Source organism: Gopherus evgoodei, chromosome 2 (genome assembly GCF_007399415.2).
Source record: "Gopherus evgoodei ecotype Sinaloan lineage chromosome 2, rGopEvg1_v1.p, whole genome shotgun sequence".
NCBI lineage: Eukaryota > Metazoa > Chordata > Testudines > Testudinidae > Gopherus > Gopherus evgoodei.
In genome coordinates this window covers 126,061,083-126,079,530 of record NC_044323.1, presented here as the reverse complement: position 1 = coordinate 126,079,530, position 18,448 = coordinate 126,061,083, and the positions used below count along the sequence as shown (strand labels likewise).

Genomic DNA, 18,448 nt, shown 5'->3' with positions numbered 1-18,448 from the left:
TGAATAAACTGGGGAATCTTGAGTAGGAGTAGAGAGGTTATTTTACCTCTATATTTGACATTGGTGTGATTGCTGCTGGAGTACTGTGTCCAGTTCTGATGTCTACAGTTCAAGAACGATGATAAATTGAAGAGGGTTCAGAGACAAGCCAAGACATCTGCAACCAGGATTTATCTTCCTCTTACTGCTTCATCAGTCAAAGATCTTCTGTAAACCTTCAATGTGACCTATGAGGAAGAAGCCATTGATAGTGTGGTTTGGATCCATCAGTTTCAGAGGATGGATCATCAAAACAAAGTACCAGGCCTAAACCTTCGGAGGTAGTGATACAGGAATAGAATAGCTAATTTCCTTACCCATAGTACCAACCCAAATACTAGATTAAGGGCAACAACCATTTAAACCAGTAACCACCTGCCAGAGGCCATTGGTGGCTATCAAATCGTGAGCTGATTCATGAAGCTCATTTTCTTTGTGAATGTTGAAGCCACAAAACCTTGACAACTTCAGCAGAGCACTGAGAAACTTCGTCACCTCACATCTGGACTCTGCAGCTCATCAGGGCCATCTTTTCACCTATATTAGTCCTATTCTCACTTTATGTCTGCTCTTACATATGAGATTGACCAGTTTAGTTTTGCAGAGAGATACATACCGTTCTTTAGTCTGATCTCCTATATGTCATAGGCCGTAGAATTTCACAGTTACCCCTGAACTGAATCCAAGGGAATCTTTAGGTTGAATGTAGATAGCACAGACTGAGATGCACAATAGCTACACTTTATTCCTAGCTTGGTCACAGACTTCCTATGTGGTATTGGATAGGACTCTGTCGTAGGATTTGCAGAAGCATGTCCTTAATAAATACACACAAGGAGGCTGAATGAAGATTCCATAGTCAACTTTAATTCTAGCATTTCTTAGATTTTGAGCCCGCTAACTTTGCAACCTTAATCTTTTTAGCACAGAGGGAGAGAGTTTAAATGTAAAAGTTTGTTTAGATTAGAAGCCAGGAGCTAATTGTTTAGGACCTGATTCAATACACATTGAAGTCAAGGAAAACTTTTCCGTTGCTCTTAGTGGATATTGACTCAGACCCTTTGACAATTTGTAATTGTGTGAATGTAACCAAATAATCTTGCCATAAAAACATGATAGATTGTATTGGGTCATTATATTTGAAAGTTTGCGTAAAAGCATGCAGAGGTGTTTTAGTGTTGTTTTTTTTCTTTGATAATCCAGGTTGCAGTGTAATGAAGAGTGTTTCGCCTTTGAAAGGAACAGGTGGGTTGGTGTACTTTTTCACAAAAGTATTAACTTGATGTATCTAAGCTGTATGGAAAAGATCATTTTTCCATGTGAAGGAGAGAACTGATAAAATGTCAAGATCATCTCCTTAGCATTCTGTACTAGATGATCAATAAACTATTAATTTTAGAAACATGTTCAAAATCTTATGCCTTTCCCAACAAAAGTCTTCTCAGATTATTTCTAATGTACTGAAATAGCTCCAAATACAGTAACTCCTCACTTAGTCATCCCGGTTAACATTGTTTTGTTGTTACGTTGCTGATCAATTAGGGAACATGCTTGTTTAAAGTTGTGTAATGCTCCCTTTTAATGTTATTTGGCAGCCACCTGCTTTGTCTACTGCTTGCAGGAAGAGCAGCCCATTACAGCTAGCTGGTGGGGGCTTGGAACCGGGGTGGACGAGCAGGCCTCTATCAGCTCCCCACTCCTCTAAGTTCCCTGTGCAGCAGCTGCCTGCAGTTCAGCTGTGTCCCTCCCCGCACTGCCATGTGCTGCTCCTGCCCTCTCGCCTTGAAGCTGCTTCCAGAGACTCCTGCTTGCTCTGCCACAGGGAGGGAAGGAAGAGGGGGCTAATGTCAGGGTGTTCCCCTCCCCCCGTTCCTGCACCCCGCTTATCCCATCTTCCATAGAGCAGGACTCAGGACAGAGGGAGCTTGCAGTAGCTGCAGTCTCAACAAGCTGATCTAATTAACAAGGAAGTGTACTTAAGGGAAATACACATATCTCCCTCCATTCCTGCTGCCTTGCAGACTGAGTGTGTTAACCCTTGAGGGCTCAGCCAATTGCTAGTTCATCATTTAGCAGTAAGGGAAATATCCCACCCCCTGACTCCTCCACCTCAACCAAGCTTCAGAGTCATCATCACTGTGTACCAGTATTAAATTGTTTGTTTAAAACTTATAATGTGTGTGTAGATATATAGATATATAAAATAGTCTTTTGTCTGGTGAAAAAAATTTCTCTGGAACCTAACCCCCTCATTTACATTAATTCTTATGGGGAAATTGGATTCGCTTAACATTGTTTTGCTGAAAGTTGCATTTTTCAGGAACATAACTACAACGTTAAGTGAAGAGTTACTGTATATCAGCCAGGGAGTTTTCTGCAAAAAGCTGTTTATCTGTAGCACTGGTCCCTCTCTGTAGTGGATCAGTTTGTCGTTGAAAAGCCATCTTTAAATTAAAAATTTTGTTTTCTAAATTGCAGGCGCTTTGCTGAAGCTCTCCATATCCGTGATAATTCTGACCCTTTTAATATCCGTTCTTCAGGATCAAAGTACAGTGATAATTTAAAAGAAGATGCAAGGTATATGTTGGAATACATGGTTACAACATTGTTACTTTTGCACCCCATAGCTGTCACTGTGTCTTAAGGTTTTATTAAATAGTCTAACATGACTATGTATATTTATTAAGTTAACCCTGGTAATTTGTTATGGGGTGACCCTTGTCATACCACAGTTAACATGAGAGCTTTGCTCAAACTTAAGAGACAATGCTTGAAAGTGCTTTAAAATCCATGATTCAGATATGCAAACAGGCACCTCGTAGAATTATCAAAAGCACATGAATAAGTTAGCTTGCCTCCCTTTGAGGTCACCGCTATGGGGTGGGAGCTGACAGTGGACATGCTCCATACATGCCACAAGTGCCTTTGCTGTTACTGGGGCAGGGAACTTAAACTGGGCATCCCTCACTACCTGCCACAGCCACAGTGCTGAGAGTGGGGGAGGAGTGAGATCAATCACTGAAATCATAGAAGCAGAGAAGATTAGGAGGTCATCTAGTCCAACCCCCTGCTCAAAGCAGGACCAATCTCAACTAAATCAAGATAAATGGGGCAGTTCTCACCTCTCAGAGCTATTGTTTCAAGCTGAATTAATCCAGATGGAGTGTTCTGATTCATCTGAGATGAATGTGCTGCTTCTCTCCAAAAAGAGCCCCAGATTCTAGATCGAGATTTGAGTAGGAACTGTGGAGCTCCAGATCTCCTTCCCCTTCTTGCCTCTAGTTCACTCCTCATAGCCTCTCTACTGTTCCATTCCTAGTAGGAGCATGGAGGGGCCAGGAAGAGAGCAGAGCTAATAGCTGAGTGGAGCAGAGGTGTTCCCAGGGTGCCCCATTCTGTGCCACCCTTCCTTTCCCCGCAGCTGCCCCTTGATTGTGTCTCTCACTATCACTATTTTTTTAAAAAATGGGGAAATCACTTGCAAAAAACTTTGTGAATGCAGTTTAAGGTTACCTAGCACTGCCTTGTACCCTTCCAGCATGTAAAGGGTTGCTAAACTTCTGAAAACCAGGAATTAGAGTTAAGGTAATATCTCCTACACTACACCCACACAGAACTTTAACATTGCCCTATTTCAATGACTATGTGGATTCAAGTGATATTATACGAAAAACTTTTTTAAATGATTTTTTTACATTTTAATTTACTTTTAAAAAATCAAACATTTACATTAGTAGTTCGTTTTACCCATTTCATAGTCTTAAATTGTTTTATACATGTTTCTTTAATTTTCTAATTGTTCATAGAATTCCAGATGTTACATAAGAATTTTTTCTGCTAAAAACTTTCATAGTTAAAATGCTCATCTGTGCTAAAAAAGACACGTCCATGGCCTCATTAACACCCTTATTGTGAGAACAATACAAAAGAGGCACAAAACTGATAAGCAATAGCACCTGCCATATTTCCAAGCAATATTCCTTCCAATATATTGAACTTTCACAAGAATGCTTCAACTAGGCTACAGCCATTCATCAGGGTTTGCACCTTTTCAGAACATTTGGACTTGCGTTCATAAATCACATAAATGCTTTTGAAAATCTCTCTTAGATACCTCAAATATGGGATTAGGAGCCTAAATTTAGGCCCCTCTTTTTAAAAATTTTGGACTGTGTGTATAGAAAACTTACATATTAACAAAGTGTGAAAATCTGTTTAGCTTTTCATTGTTAACACTGATGAATTAATGAAGTTTTTCAGCAGTTAATTAACCTAAGCATGCAGAAAAAAATGTAAGTTTACAAAAGCAGCTTTGTTTCTTAATCTCCATTTGAAATAATAAGTTGCAACTAAAACGTCCTCATCTTACTTACAAAATTGTTTTTCAAGACAATTCCCCCTACCAAACGGACAGAAGATAGGAGAAGGGAAAAGGAAAAAAGACTAAATTGTCTTTTTGGTTCAGAGGAAGGTGAATATGATTGTTGAGAGTTCCCAGATGGACCTGTGGACCTCTCTTTGTATAGGCAAGATCTCTTGATCTATTTGAGGTCAGTTTGGAAAAGCTGGATTGGGTGTCCAGAACCATTGTTGGACAAGGTGCACCCTCACATGGCAGATGCCAGTGTCTGATCAAACAAAATCAAATCTAGGACTGGTTATGGTATATTGGTAAAATCTCAAAAACATCATTCCCTGTGATTCCTTACACTTAAAGTGTAAGTAAGAAAGAGAGAAAACAGCCATCCTCTGAGTTTTCCAGTAGCTCTTTCCCCCAAACAGTCGTAAGGCAAAATTAAAGTAACTTTGAGCAGTTTTGACACAATCTGAAATATAGCAAAAGTTCAGTTCTTAAACAAAATTCAAACAAGTTTCCAACATTCATCAAGTTCCCCCTGACATAATACTGTTTAAATGATTTTCAGTCTTGTCCCATAGTTCCAAGACAGTAGCCAATAACATGTAGACCTTTAAATATGTTGGTCTTGGAGGTAGGCCAAGTCAGTCCTATTGTGACTTTTTCCACTTTTTTTAAATAAAAGATAAAATATCTCTTTCAGAAGCAAAGATGCACATTCTTGTTGAGATCCTGATTTATTGAATTTAACCTTCTCTGATTTTAAATGGTGATTTTTTTTGTAGACATTAAATATAAATGATGTACATGTGAATAAAATGTATAATCTTGCTCCTCTGGGTGCAATTCTCTTCAGCAGCCTAACTATTAAGTTATTAGGATAGATAGGTTAGTGCTGCCCTTGTTTCCTTGCCTATTTTGTCTTTAATTTTGTGAATTACCTCGCATGCCCACAATGTGCCATTTCTGAAAATTAGTTCTTGAAGTGATATAATGTGTGTGGGTTTTTTAGTTCCAAGAGCGCTTTTTTTTCTTATTACATTAGTTCAATCCTTTAACATTCAAAGATATAAAAAACTGGTAGTAATTTGACATATCCAAAATGTAAATATGTGGGGGGAAGAGAGATCACTGAAATCATCAGACCAACTAACTTTTTTCCCTGACCTGTTGAGATGAGTGGAAGTCTTTCCATGCACTTGAGTGAGCTTTGGATCAAACTTTTAATGCCCAAGGATTCTCTATGAAGAGGTTATCTGATTGTATAAAGCCTTTATGGCAAATGTCCTATTATTGAGTGTATTGTTTTCATAACTGTATATGTGCATATGATGCAAACATCTGCTTGTATATTTTCATTAAAAAAAAATCAATCCCCCACTGCCTCCCTAATTCCCTCCTGTCTCCTATAATCTCCTTTTGTATTCATTTCATTTGTATTCCCAGTTTTAAACCCTCAAACCAAATACCAAATAACTGATCTGCTTTATTGAATCTCCCCTTGAATACTAGGTATACCTTTTGCAGATCAAGAAGTACTTACTCTGCCAACTGGACCCCGCATATCAATTCCTTTTTGTGAGATTAGCATGGAACTTGCATTGTTTTCTGTTATGCTTTTAAGGAACTATAGCTTGTCATATCAAGAATCCAAGTTTGGCCTATCAGTGGTATTTTAGTGTCCCAAACCCCTTCTTATATTATGAATATTCCCATTCTCTAGCCTTTTATGTACATAATGTTGGGTGGAGAGAACATTTTTGTAGTTTCGTGTCTGACTATTACTTGCTATTTGATGTTACGCTATTTGAGATTTGTAAGCACCATTGCTGGTCTTCCTACTTAAAATAATAATTCCACAGACACCCTGGAGTTTCCTTGGAAAAAAGAAAATGACTTATTACAATTCTTGTTCTTAGAAGATATATTGGTTACAGAGCTCAAGCCTGCAAGATGCCCTTGACTCTCACTGGGAGAGCACTTGAGACTTCACAGGATACAGTTCTAGGATTCCCATCCACTTATTCACCTTTCCCTCAGATTTGGGGATGTAATTTGTCTGTCTTGTTTTGCATAACAAAGGGATGACTGAGGCAGATAACTTCTCTTATGCCTCATTAGTATGCAAGTACACATCAGCTGCTATTAAAGTAGTTTAATAGCTTGAATTTTGAGCTCTGAAACATTCCACACTCAATCACATAAGTAAGGCATGACCCAAGGAGTGGAGGTCTAATATAACTTTTAAATTCATATATTGTATTTCACTTAAGTAACATTATTTGAACCATGCCATTTAGATTTTTTTTTTCAAGAAGGGAAAGAATATAATTTAATATTTTGGTAAATGTGATGGATAGTCAATGTGTGTGTATACAGATTTTAAAATAATATTCAAACAATTAAGATTTCAAGTAAAACACTGAAAAAATAAGTGCCAAATTAGGGATGGTTGTGAGAACTTAATTTTGACCACTTGTGCATATGCCTCGTCACTGCTGTACTGCCCAAAGGTTGTCCTTTTTTAGCAGAAGCAGATCCATCCTTTCTCTTTGGCTGAAAACCCAGTGGCTTCAGTCCCTGCTCTGTTTCACAGAGTTCAGCTTGATGGACAAAGATAGGATGCAGCCTCGTTATAGGCAGGGTTTACCTCAGCCTCTACTTTCCTGAGCACAAAGAGTCCCAGGTAGCATGAGAGCAGGAAAAAAAAACTGAATCGCTTGTTACCCCACCTATGCTCATAGAGTGCACGATAAATCCAAAAAGAACAAGCCATAAGTTTGCACTGATTCCTCTACACTCAGAGATTTTTGTATCTTGTGCTAGAAAACTGGGTCCCTCATAATAGATCTCTCTGGAGCAGTATTCACTTTAGCTCCTCTTCCTGTCAGAGGGAAGGAGAGACACCGACAGCCTAAAATAAGGAGACATCCTTCAGCAGGCCTCTCTCTGGTTTCTCAGGCAGTGTGGAGTGTGTCTAAAGAGAGCCAGAATACATCCAGTATTATGTCACCTGGACCCAGAACTGTGCAAGGGAAGCACACCACACCACACTCTCCTCTCTCTCTCTCTCTCTCTCTCTCTCCCTTCCTCCCTCCTGCCCTCCCTCCCTCCCTCTATGGGGGAATAGGACTCAAGTGGTGCCCCTCTGAAGAGAAGAGCCATCCATCCATTTCAGCCTGTAAGAGCAGAAGCAACCAAATCAGATACCTCTGAACACAGAGAACTTCCTACAGTTCTGGCTGAATATTCTCTGCCCTGTGCTGATTGGCTGCTCACTCTAACCCTCTCCCTCCTAATTTATTCAGTGGTATTGCATTTGTCAATGTACATATGTGGTAGGTAAATGCTGCATTTATCTCTTACCTTGTATACTAGGTGAATTATAATTCTTTATTATTTCAGGAAAGATTTAAAGTTTGTCAGTGATATTGAGAAGGAAATGAGAACACTCGTGGAAGCTGTAAATAAGGTTGGTGGCCAAAGAATTTGCTTTATACAGCATGTTCATTTCAAAGAAATAGTGCGTTTATTGGAGTCGATGTTAATGACACCATTGCTTCAACTTCCAACCATTGAATTTTAGACACATTCAAGCTAGAAATAAAGTGCAGATTTTTAACAGTGAGGGTAATTAACCTATGGAATAAATTACCAAGGTATGTGGTGGATTCTCAATCATTTGAAGTCTTTTAAATAAAGATTGGATATGTTTTTTAAAGATACTGTAGTGCAACTAGAAGTTATGAGCTTGATGCAGGGATCACTGGGTGAGATTCTTTGGCTTGTGTTATGCAGGAGGCCAGACTACATCAGTGGTCCCCAATCTTTTCATCTGGCACGTGCTAGACGAAGGACCGTGGCAGCGGTCAAGTATCTGCCGAAATGCCCCCAAATTTTGGCGGCATTTCAGCAGATGCTTGATCACCAGCCAGGATGCAGGCGCATTTAGATGCCCCCACGGGCGCCATGGCACCTGCGAGCACCGGGTTGAAGACCCCTGGACTACATTATCATAATGATTGCTTCTGGATTTAAAAATCCATGATTTTTAATATAATTTTTGTGAGAGGGAGAGAGAGAAATAATCAGGTAATAATAATTGTATATCTTCATTTCAATAAATATGAGTATTAGACTCTTTAACTTTGTTTTTCGTGGTTACAACTGAATTTTGCTTTCAGCAATTTTTTATCAAAATTCAAATATATTTCATGTTGCTTATTTGCAATATTGAACTGTATGTTATTTCCTAATGCTAAATTTAATGAAAGTAATCTAATAGTTTATTTGTTTCAGTATGTAAAGCCTTTTTTCTGAATTCTGAAACATTTTGATGATATTTTTCTCATCTTTACTTGACATTTGGAAAATAATATTATTTAACAGGATGTTTATTGTTTGTATACCAAAAGAAGATGAATAGTGTAGCGGAGACAAACGAGTATCTTTAGTTCAGTCTCTCTGAAAATGCCCTATCTGCTGTTACTGAAATTCTCTGAGCGATTGCGCCCGAGGAACAAATATTTAATAATGGGCTCTTCAGTCTATCAGAGAAAGATATAACATGATAAAATGGTTGGAGCTAGACAAATTCAGACTAAAAATATGGCCTGATCTACACTGAGGGGGAGGGGGAAGGGGTTCGATCTAAGTTATGCAACTTCATAATTTAGATCTACTTCTAAGTCGACATACTTAGATCTACTTACCATGGTGTCTTCACTGTGATAAGTCGACTGCTGACGCTCCCCCATTGACTCCACCTGCGCCTCTCGCTCCGGTGGAGCACCGGAGTCGACGGGAGAGCGCTCAGCGGCCAATTCATCATGTCTTCATTAGTTGTGATAAATCGACCCTGCTGGATCGATTGCTGCAGAGGTAAGTGTAGATATGCCCTAAGGCGTGAATTCTTAACAGTGAGAGTGAGTAACCATTGGAACAATTTACCAAGCTTTGTGATGGATTCCCCATCACTGATAATTTTTAAATCAAGACTGGATGTGTTTCTGAAAGCTAGGAATTATTTTCTAAAAGCTAGAGATCATTTTGGGGAGGTTCTATGGCCTGTGTTATAAAGAAGATCAGACTAGATGATTACAATGGTCCCTTCTGGCCTTGGAATCATAGAAGATTATGGTTGGAAGAGACCTCAAGAGGTCATCTAGTCCGACCTCCTGCTCAAAGCAGGACGAACCCCAACTAAATCATCCCAGCCAGGGCTTTGTCATACTGGGTCTTAAAAACCTCTAAGGATGGAGATTCCACAACCTCCCAAGTAACCCATTCTAATGCTTCACCACCCTCCTAGTGAAATATTTTTTCCTAATATCCAATCTAGTTCTCCCCCTTTGCAACTTGAGACCATTCCGGCTTGTTTTTTCATCACGCCAAACAGCCTAGCTCCATCCTCTTTGGAACCCTCCTTCAAGTATTTGAAGTATTTGCTATCAAATCCCCCCTCACTCTTCTCTTCTGCAGACTAAATAAGCCCAGTTCCCTCAGCCTCTCCTCATAAGTCATGTGCTCCAGTCCCCTAATCATTTTCGTTGCCCTCCACTGGACTCTCTCCAATTTGTCCACATCCTTTCTGTAGTGGGGGGCCCAAAACTGGACGCAGTACTCCAGATATGGCCTCACCAGTGTCAAACAGATGGGAATAATAACTTCTCTCGATCTGCTGGCAATGCTTCTACTAATGCAGCCCAATATGCCGTTAGCCTTGTTGGCAACAAGGAAGCAGTGTTGACTCTCATCCCGTTTTCAGTTTCTCCTGATGGAAAGTCATATGGTTGCAAACCCAGGGTCCATCTCCTACATGTTACTTTTTCCTTAGGAGAAGAACCTGCTTTATGACCTTCAGATCATCACCAAGCTGAAGTAAGACAGAGGCGAAGTGATACTTATTGCACTAGACTAGGCCAAAGAGTCATGGTATTTGGACCTTCACATATGCGATCAGCAAATGAGCCTCTCCTGCTGCTGCTCAGGAACCTGATATCACAAGATCCTGGCAGGGTGTTGCTCCTGAACCTCAGGTCCTGGTTTCTCAGTGCTTGACCCAGAGAAGACACACTGTCGGAAGCAGTCCAGGATGTACCACTTAATAGTCGGAAAATCTCCACAAGGGTTACTTACTTGAGCAAGTGGAAGTCTCTATCTGGGAACTAGCTATGATGTGCCCTGTACATAGGCCACAATTCAAAATACCTTGGACTATTTCTTACATCTAGTCTGGTTTGATGGTCAGCTCTGTGAAGGTGCACTTGGCCACAATCTCAGGTTTCTTACCCTTGTGTTTCTGTTTTCTCTCATTCATTCATTCATTGGCAGATTCTTAAAAGGCCTAGCTAGACAGTTCCCACCTGTGAGAGACCCAGTCCCATAATGGGATTTGAATTTAGTGTTATCAGCTCTTATCGATCCTCTGTCAAACTGTTAGCTTCCTGCTTGTGATTACACTCTTCAGCAAAGATGGCCTGTTTAGTAGCCATCGGGTCTGTGACTAGAGTAGGACTGCTGCATGCTCTAGTTATGCACACTGTTTTCTTCAAGGACAAGCACATTGATAAGGACAAACAAAAGGTATACACTCTGGATGTTTGAGCCCTGGCCTTTTATGCAGATAGAACAAAACACTTACAGGTCTCCTCCCAACTGTTTTGTTTCCTATGCAGAACGAATGAAGGACAATCCTGTAATGGCACAACTGTATAAGTGGATCACCAGCTGCATCGTCATGTGTTACAACGCTGAGGATATTAACCCTCAGAAACAGTTGTCTGTGTGTTCAACCAGAGCTCACTCAGCATCACAGCATTTGTTAGTAATGTCCAAATTGTGGACATTTGCAGGGTAGCAACATGGTTCACAGTCCCACACTTTTGTTAGATATTATGCAGTTACATCAAAGGAAGATGCTAGTGTAGGGAAAGCAGCTCTTCACTCTGTCTTCTGATGAGACTTCTAGTCCCTCATACATTGGAATCCTCTTCACAGTCACCAAGTATAATGTACATATGCAGTCACTTGACGAAAAAGTGGATACTCAACTTTTTGTAACCCATCTCCTTTGAGATGTGTTGCGTTTGTTCATGACACAATCTCCCCACCCTCTTACCCAAGGCATCAGAGTCTTTCATATAATGTTCCAGTGCGAAGGAACAGAAGAGTGGGCGAGGCAGCTTTATATCCTTTATATCCTCAGCTTGGAGCAGGAGGAGCACGGGGTGCTGGCATGGCCATCCCTATGAGCACCACTAGGGAAAACTCTTCAGCATCAGTGCACAGGACACATGCACACCTAGTGTAATGGACATATGCAACACACCTCCAATGAACAGTTATGAAAAGTATGAGTAACTGTTCTTTATGGGGTAGTGCCAGCCTTTGGTGGGCTCTATAAGAATATGAATCTCATTTTCCGGATTAGTAAGTGTAGTTTTTAACTTTAAAAAGAATACTTTCATTTTTAGTGGAAAAAGTTGTAGATATTTCCACCAAAGTTGAATGTGTCATATATGACCACTAAATCAGAGCCAGCAGGTATTAGTAAGGATTCTAATGTGACTGTTGGCCCTTCTGACAGCAAAACAGTTTCAAAGTAACTGTGGCATTTCTCCACATGAGTTATTCTTAAAGGGCGTTGAAGCCTTTCTGGTTAAACTTCATTCAGGCTCTTCCTCCAGAAAGTCCTGAGGAGAAATACAAGATGTGTTTATGTACTGGTAACATGAAACTTCCTTTACCCCTCCTGTTACACCCTCTGTCCCTCCCCTCTGCCCTTGGGCCCTTTGAAACCTCTACATGGCCTTCTGGCCTTGTTTTCCACCCCAATAATACCTAGTCTCTGTGGGGTTTTCCATGTGCAGCTGGGGGAGTTTCTACAGTCCTGGGCTCTGTTTAGCATTCAACCTTCCTCACCCCCATTTTGGGGCCAGTGCCTTATTGGAGGATGAGCCCAACATTGAGATTTACAGTTGGAGGAGGATTTAGAGCTCGTTTATCAAAATAATCAGCCCAGGGTACACACATGCTTAAGCATTCTCACAGCAAAGAGAACCTACCCAGAGGACAGGTGCAAAGTTACAAAGCCTCAGCTGTTAGAAATTATTGAGAATCCCTCTTCCTTTTAAAACCAAAGGATCTTTGCCTCTCCACTCTACTATGCTAAACATTGTGTCGAAGGAATGTGATCCAATGAAAGAGCATTTGTCAACTCCTACCTGATAGCGTGGGAGTGCCTTGTGATACCCTACAGATACCAGTTGCATTTTCCCCATCCCCATGGTGGATGCTTAAATTACTTCATTCTGTCCTGTCCCTCCAATCTGTCCAGAGATTTTGTGGCCCTGGCCTTGGACTGCATAGGTAGCAGAGAATGTGTGTTTCCCTCCCCTTCCCAGCATTGCCTTCCATGCTGCCATCCATGCAGTTCTCATTTCCAGGACACTTCAGGTAGACCTGAAGCGGTTTTCAGCTTTTATCCAATTTCCTTAAGATCTAATTATGAAGGTCTAGCATCTTGTTTGATTACCACCTAGAGCACTTCCTATTTGTATGTTACTGTTTTTGATGGCACCCATACAGTCTTTGTGAAGTGGGTTGTAGACATATAAGACTGAGAAGCTGTGGAGGACTCAAAGTCTAAACTGATTTGGCTCTTACTGTAGCCAATATAATGCTGGCCAAAGAAGGGTGTTTTTGTAGTTTTTCCTTCTTAGCTGGCATGGGGATTTTATTCCTGATACTTCATGGAAGAATTCTATATTTGTGCCTTCTCAATCTCAGAGTCTGGAAAGAGGCTTCATGTGGAAACCCTCAGGTCCATCCTTCAGGCCCTGCACAAGGTGGTTTCTTTTGCTCAGAAGGATACATACCTTTATATTCCTATTTGTCCAGATCCTGGTGTTATCTGTTCTACCCATTAATACATTTTATTTATAGTTTTTGCTTCATCTCACCTGGACAAAGGATCAGTAAAAAGGACCTTTCCTCTTCCAACCCCCCTTCGGTTGTTGAGGAACTGTAGCACCAATGTGCTTGAGCTATAGGTAAGGTTGAAATTTTTGTCATGGTTATTTTTATTAAAAATAAAATAAAATTTTTTACTAAAAATAACCAACAGTTTGCAGGCAATAAACAAAAATTCACAGAAGCTTGTGACTTTTACTGAAGAAAATTCAGGGGCGGGGAGGCTGACGGGCTGGCTGAAGCCTGAGGGGGTGATGAGAGCCCAAACTCTGCTGCGGGGCAGGAGCTTGGAGCTCCCAGGGTTCCCCCACCACCCGCAGTGGCTCACAGCTCCAAGGTTCTGCATCACCCATGGAGGCTCACAGCTCGGTGGTCCCTGCCTCCTGCAGTGGCTTTCAGCTCTGGGGCCAGCAGCTAAGAGCTGTGGGGGGTCACCTGCTGTCTGTGTATGCTGAGAGCTGTCCCCACCAGCTGACAGCTCTGGCTCTGCCGCCCTGGGGCTGAAGCAGAAAATGTCACAGAGGTGTCTGTAAATCACGGAATCCGTAATTTCTGTGCCATAATCTTATCCTTAGCTACAGCTAATCTATCTGACTCTGCTTGTCTGGGAGCCTCTGTCAGCCCACCACCATGTCCTAATCCATTGCGGCAATTGTTCAGCAATGGTGTGTGTAAACAGACAAAGAGGCATTGGCATCTCCTTACAGAAGCCCTTTGCGTATGGACAGAAACTCACCTCGCTTTTCTGAGCCTTATATGTCAAGCCATTCACTTTCTCAAAAGGAAACAACTTCTTCAAGTGATTTCTCCTGTGTATTCCACAGTAGGTGTGCGTGCTCGCCACATGCACCGGTGCTGGAAGTTTTTCCTTAGCAGTACCCATACTGGGGGAGCACCACGGCGACCCCTGGAGTAGCACCTTTATATCACACTATAAGGGGAGCTGCAGGCTTCCCCCACCCTCAGTTCCTTCTTGCCACCAGTGAAGGTAGTCGGAACTTTTGTGCTCCAGCTCTGCTGCAGCCTTTTCTTCTCGACCTTAGTGGTACCGTTGTAGTTTGTTCTTCAGTAATTAGTGCGGGCTTGAGGCATGCCCCAGGCTTCAAGTCATGTGACTCCTGTCGGTGTTCTATGCCCAGAAGCAATCCTCATGCAGAGTGCCTTCACTGCCTGGGTGAGTCTCATATTAGCGACCATTGCAAGATCTGTCGGTCGTTCAAGCCAAGGACCAAGAAGGAGAGGGACTTCAGGCTTCGAGCTCTCCTGATGGAGTCGGTGTTGACCCCGATGCCGGTGCGCAGATCGGATTCAGCACCAGCCGCCGCATCATTGGTATATAGCAAGGCTCCATTGACCAGTCAGCGCCGCTCTCCTGCCAAAAAGCGAGGGAAGAGCGCGTCCTCACAACGATGCCGTGATAAGGACAAGGGAGAGGCTGGTCCCGCACTGAGCAGCCCTCGATCCCCCCCAGACTCTAAGGCTCTGACTCATGTACAGCGGAGCAGCCCAGTGCCATTGACCCAGGCATCCCCACCAGTATGGTTGCCATTGACGCCAGAGGCGATGCAGTCTGCAATGGACATTATGTCCCTGGCCGTCCCAAGTACTCAGTCAGACATGGGCCCTAGGTCACGGGGTAAGCCCCCACAGGGTGCCCACCAGATGTCTCCAAACAGCCACAGTTCCCACTCCAAAGACCCCTCCCCGCACCACTCGGCGCGTAGCAGCCGTTCTTCTGTCAGCTTCTGGCCTCTGTCAACACCCATCAGACTGTCCGGGCTGTTGCCGGGACGGGAGTTGCGGGGACCCTCCACACCACCTGCTTAGCGAGTGGAGGCATAGAGAGGGGCACCAAGTTCGCTATCCTTCCACACATGGGTACCAGAGTTGTTCTCAACATGACAGGTGTCGTTGTTCCCATTCCAGCTCCCGCTCGTCTGGGTGCCGCACAAGAGGATCCCCTTGGGGTACCTCGTGGTCTTGGTGCCGAGCAGGGCATCAGCGCCACACATACCGAAGCAGTTCGTCGCATGGGTACCATTCATCGTCGTCAAGATCCCGATCCCAAGGGAGACGACAACACAGATGCCGCTCCTACCGATCCCGTAACACTGAGCATTCCTCAGAGACCTCGGCCTCGAGGCACGCCCACCCACCCTCGGCATGCGCCATTCCACTGGGACAAGTATTGCTGTCCCATGTTCAGCCGAACCAGTGGCAAGGGACACTGGTGCCAGTGGGCACTGTACCCATCGGTGCCAGTCCAGGTGGAGGCCCGAGCTCTGTCGGTCTCCTCCAGCCTCCCACGAGACAAGTCAGCAGGTCACAGGTTGGCGGATCTGCACCAGACGACACCATAGTGGCTGAGGAGATGGGGGGACCGTCCGATTCCCTTATGTGACAGACCCAGACCAGTGGGGTACAGGAGTCTGGTAGAGGGCAAATATACTGGTCACTGGATGAGTAGTTTTCTGTTCCCTGACTGACCAGAGCAGGGGCTGCACTAGAGTAATCAGGAATCTGCTAGAACCAATTAAGGCAGACAGGCTGATTAGATCACCTGCAATCAATCAAAGCAAGCTAATCAGGGCACCTGGGTTTAAAAAGGAGCTCACTCCAGTCAGGTGAGGGGGAGCCAGAGGAGAGGAAGTGCGTTTGAGGAGCTGGGAGCAAGAGGCACAAGGAGCTGAGAGTGAGAGGGTGTGCTGCTGGAGGACTAAGGAGTACAAGCGTTATCAGACACCAGGATGAAGGTGAGGATAAAGAAGATGTTTGGAGGAGGCCATGGGGAAGTAGCCCAGGGAGTTGTAGCTGTCATGCAGCTGTTACAAGAGGCACTATAGACAGCTGCAATCCACAGGGCTGGGCTGGAACCCGCAGTAGAGGGTGGGCCCGGGTTCCCCCCAAACCTCCTAACTCCTGATCAGACACAGGCCAAGAGGAAATACTTTGTGCTGGCGAAGGACCGTGAATACTTGTATTCACACCTGGCCCCCAGCTCACTCATTGTGGAATTGGTAAACCACAGGGAGCGCCAGGGTCAGCCCGCCCCCACACCAAAAAATGACACCAGGAGGCTGGATTCTTCTGGTAGAAAAATTTATTCGTTGACCAGCTTCTGGTTTCGTGTAGCCAACCACCAGACACTACTCAACAGGTATAATTTCAATCTGTGGGAGTCCCTGCCTAGATTTGAGCCCCTCCTTCTGGACCAGGACAGGAAGGACTTCAAGGCTTTGGTAGAAGAGGGGTCAGTGGCGGCAAAGCAGTGTCCGATACGGCGGACACGGCGGCTCACTCAGTGGCTTCGGCCATCTCCATGCGTAGTGCGTCGTGGTTCCTGCTATCTGGTCTGTCTGTGGAGGCGCAATTGGTGATGCAGAACCTCCCATTTGATGGCAAGGCGGTTTTCGCAAATCAGAGACTGCATGGGATGAAGGATTCCTGGACCACCCTGCAGACTCTGGGTCTCTATGTCCCTCCGGCTAAGGACAAAGCGAAATTGCTCTCGGTGGTTCAACCTGCGAGGAGCAGATATGAGCCCCTGTGTAAAAGGCCCAGAGACCAGAAGCATCTGTCTCAGCACTAGTCCCTCTCTGCCCCACAGCCTAGGCACTCTAATGGAAAGAGGCAGGAGAAGAGGTGGTTTTGACTGTTGGCAGGGGGCACCCGGCCTGTTACCAGGGAGACCCCCCAGTTAATAAAGTTTGTGTTTTACAACTGATTGTCTGCCTTCCTCAGGGCATGGTCCCGCATAACTTCAGACCAATGGGTTCTCAGTACCATCTCCAAGGGTTACGTGTTACATGCCTCACCCCCGCCAAACCACCCACCATCCATGATTGCTCCAGGGGACCCAGAACACGTCTGTCTCCTTTGTCAGGAGGTGGACCAGTTGCTTCACCTAGGAGCAATAGAAAGGGTCCAGGTGTCGTTCCGGGGCAAAGGGTTCTACTCTCGGTACCTCCTCATTCTGAAGGCAAAAGGGGGTCTCAGGCCTATTCTGGACCTACGCTACCTGAACAGATTTCTAGCCTCTATTATCCCCTCCCTGGACCCAGGGGACTGGTACGCGGCCCTGGATCTCCAGGACGCGTACTTTCATGTCCATATTTTCGAAAGGTACAGATGCTTCCTCCAATTCATGGTGGGAGCGGACCTCTACCAGTTCATGGTCCTTCCCTTTGGCCTTTCCACGGCTCCCAGGGTTTTCACAAAGTGCGTGTCCATGGTAGCGGCCTACCTCAGGAGGGAGGGCATGCAAATCTTCCCCTACCTGGACGATTGGCTCCTCAAGGGGGAGTCCCGCCGCGAGGTGGAATCCCACATGGAGCCGCAAGGTGGAGTCCTCTCGACGTGTGCAGAGCTGGGTCTGGTCGTGAACGAGACCAAATCGACGTTAGTACCAGTTCAGCCCCTAGAGTTCATTGGGGCCCTGCTGGACTCCTCCAAGGCCACAGCCTCTCTTCCCCGGGACAGATTCAAGACCCTAAGGGATCTCATTGCCTCCGTCACGGCTTTCCCGGTGACCATGGTGAGGATGTGTCTGCAGATTCTGGGTCACATGGCGGCATGCACGTACGTGGTCTGCCATGCCAGGCTCTGTGTGAGGCCCCTCCAATTATGGCTGGCCTCCCAGTTCTCCCAAGCGCTGGACGGGCTGGGCAAGCTTCTCACAGTCCCACCCCTGATTCTGGCTTCCCTTCAATGGTGGTCCCACCCGAGCATCCCTTCCGTAAACCTGATGTCCGATGCTTTGGACTGGGGCTGGGGAGCCCAGATAGGGAAGGTACAAACCCAGGGAACCTGGCTGGCCCCAGACTTGCACCTTAACATAAACATCAAGGAGCTCAGGGCTGTTCGGTTGGCATGTGTGGCGTTCCTCACGCACCTCTGTAGCAAGGTGGTCAGAGTCCTCACAGACAACACCGCCGCAATGTACTAGGACTCGTTCCTAGCCCTCTGCCAGGAAGCCCTGATCCTGTGGGAGTTTTGCATAGCCCACGATATCTCCCTGAGGACGGCTCACCTCTCGGGCATCTGCAATTCACAAGCAAACTGCCTCAGCAGGGTCTTCTC

General features: G+C 44.5%; 1 protein-coding gene across 1 annotated transcript in view; it reads left to right on the top strand.

Moving 5' to 3' along the window:
- Positions 1-18,448, top strand: part of NFX1 (nuclear transcription factor, X-box binding 1) — a 185,617-nt gene that overhangs the window by 148,179 nt on the left and 18,990 nt on the right. Inside the window, exons 19-21 of the mRNA XM_030551651.1 lie at positions 1,243-1,284; positions 2,518-2,616; positions 7,802-7,868. Coding sequence (XP_030407511.1) covers positions 1,243-1,284; positions 2,518-2,616; positions 7,802-7,868 — 208 coding nt within the window. The remainder of the gene's footprint in view (positions 1-1,242; positions 1,285-2,517; positions 2,617-7,801; positions 7,869-18,448) is intronic.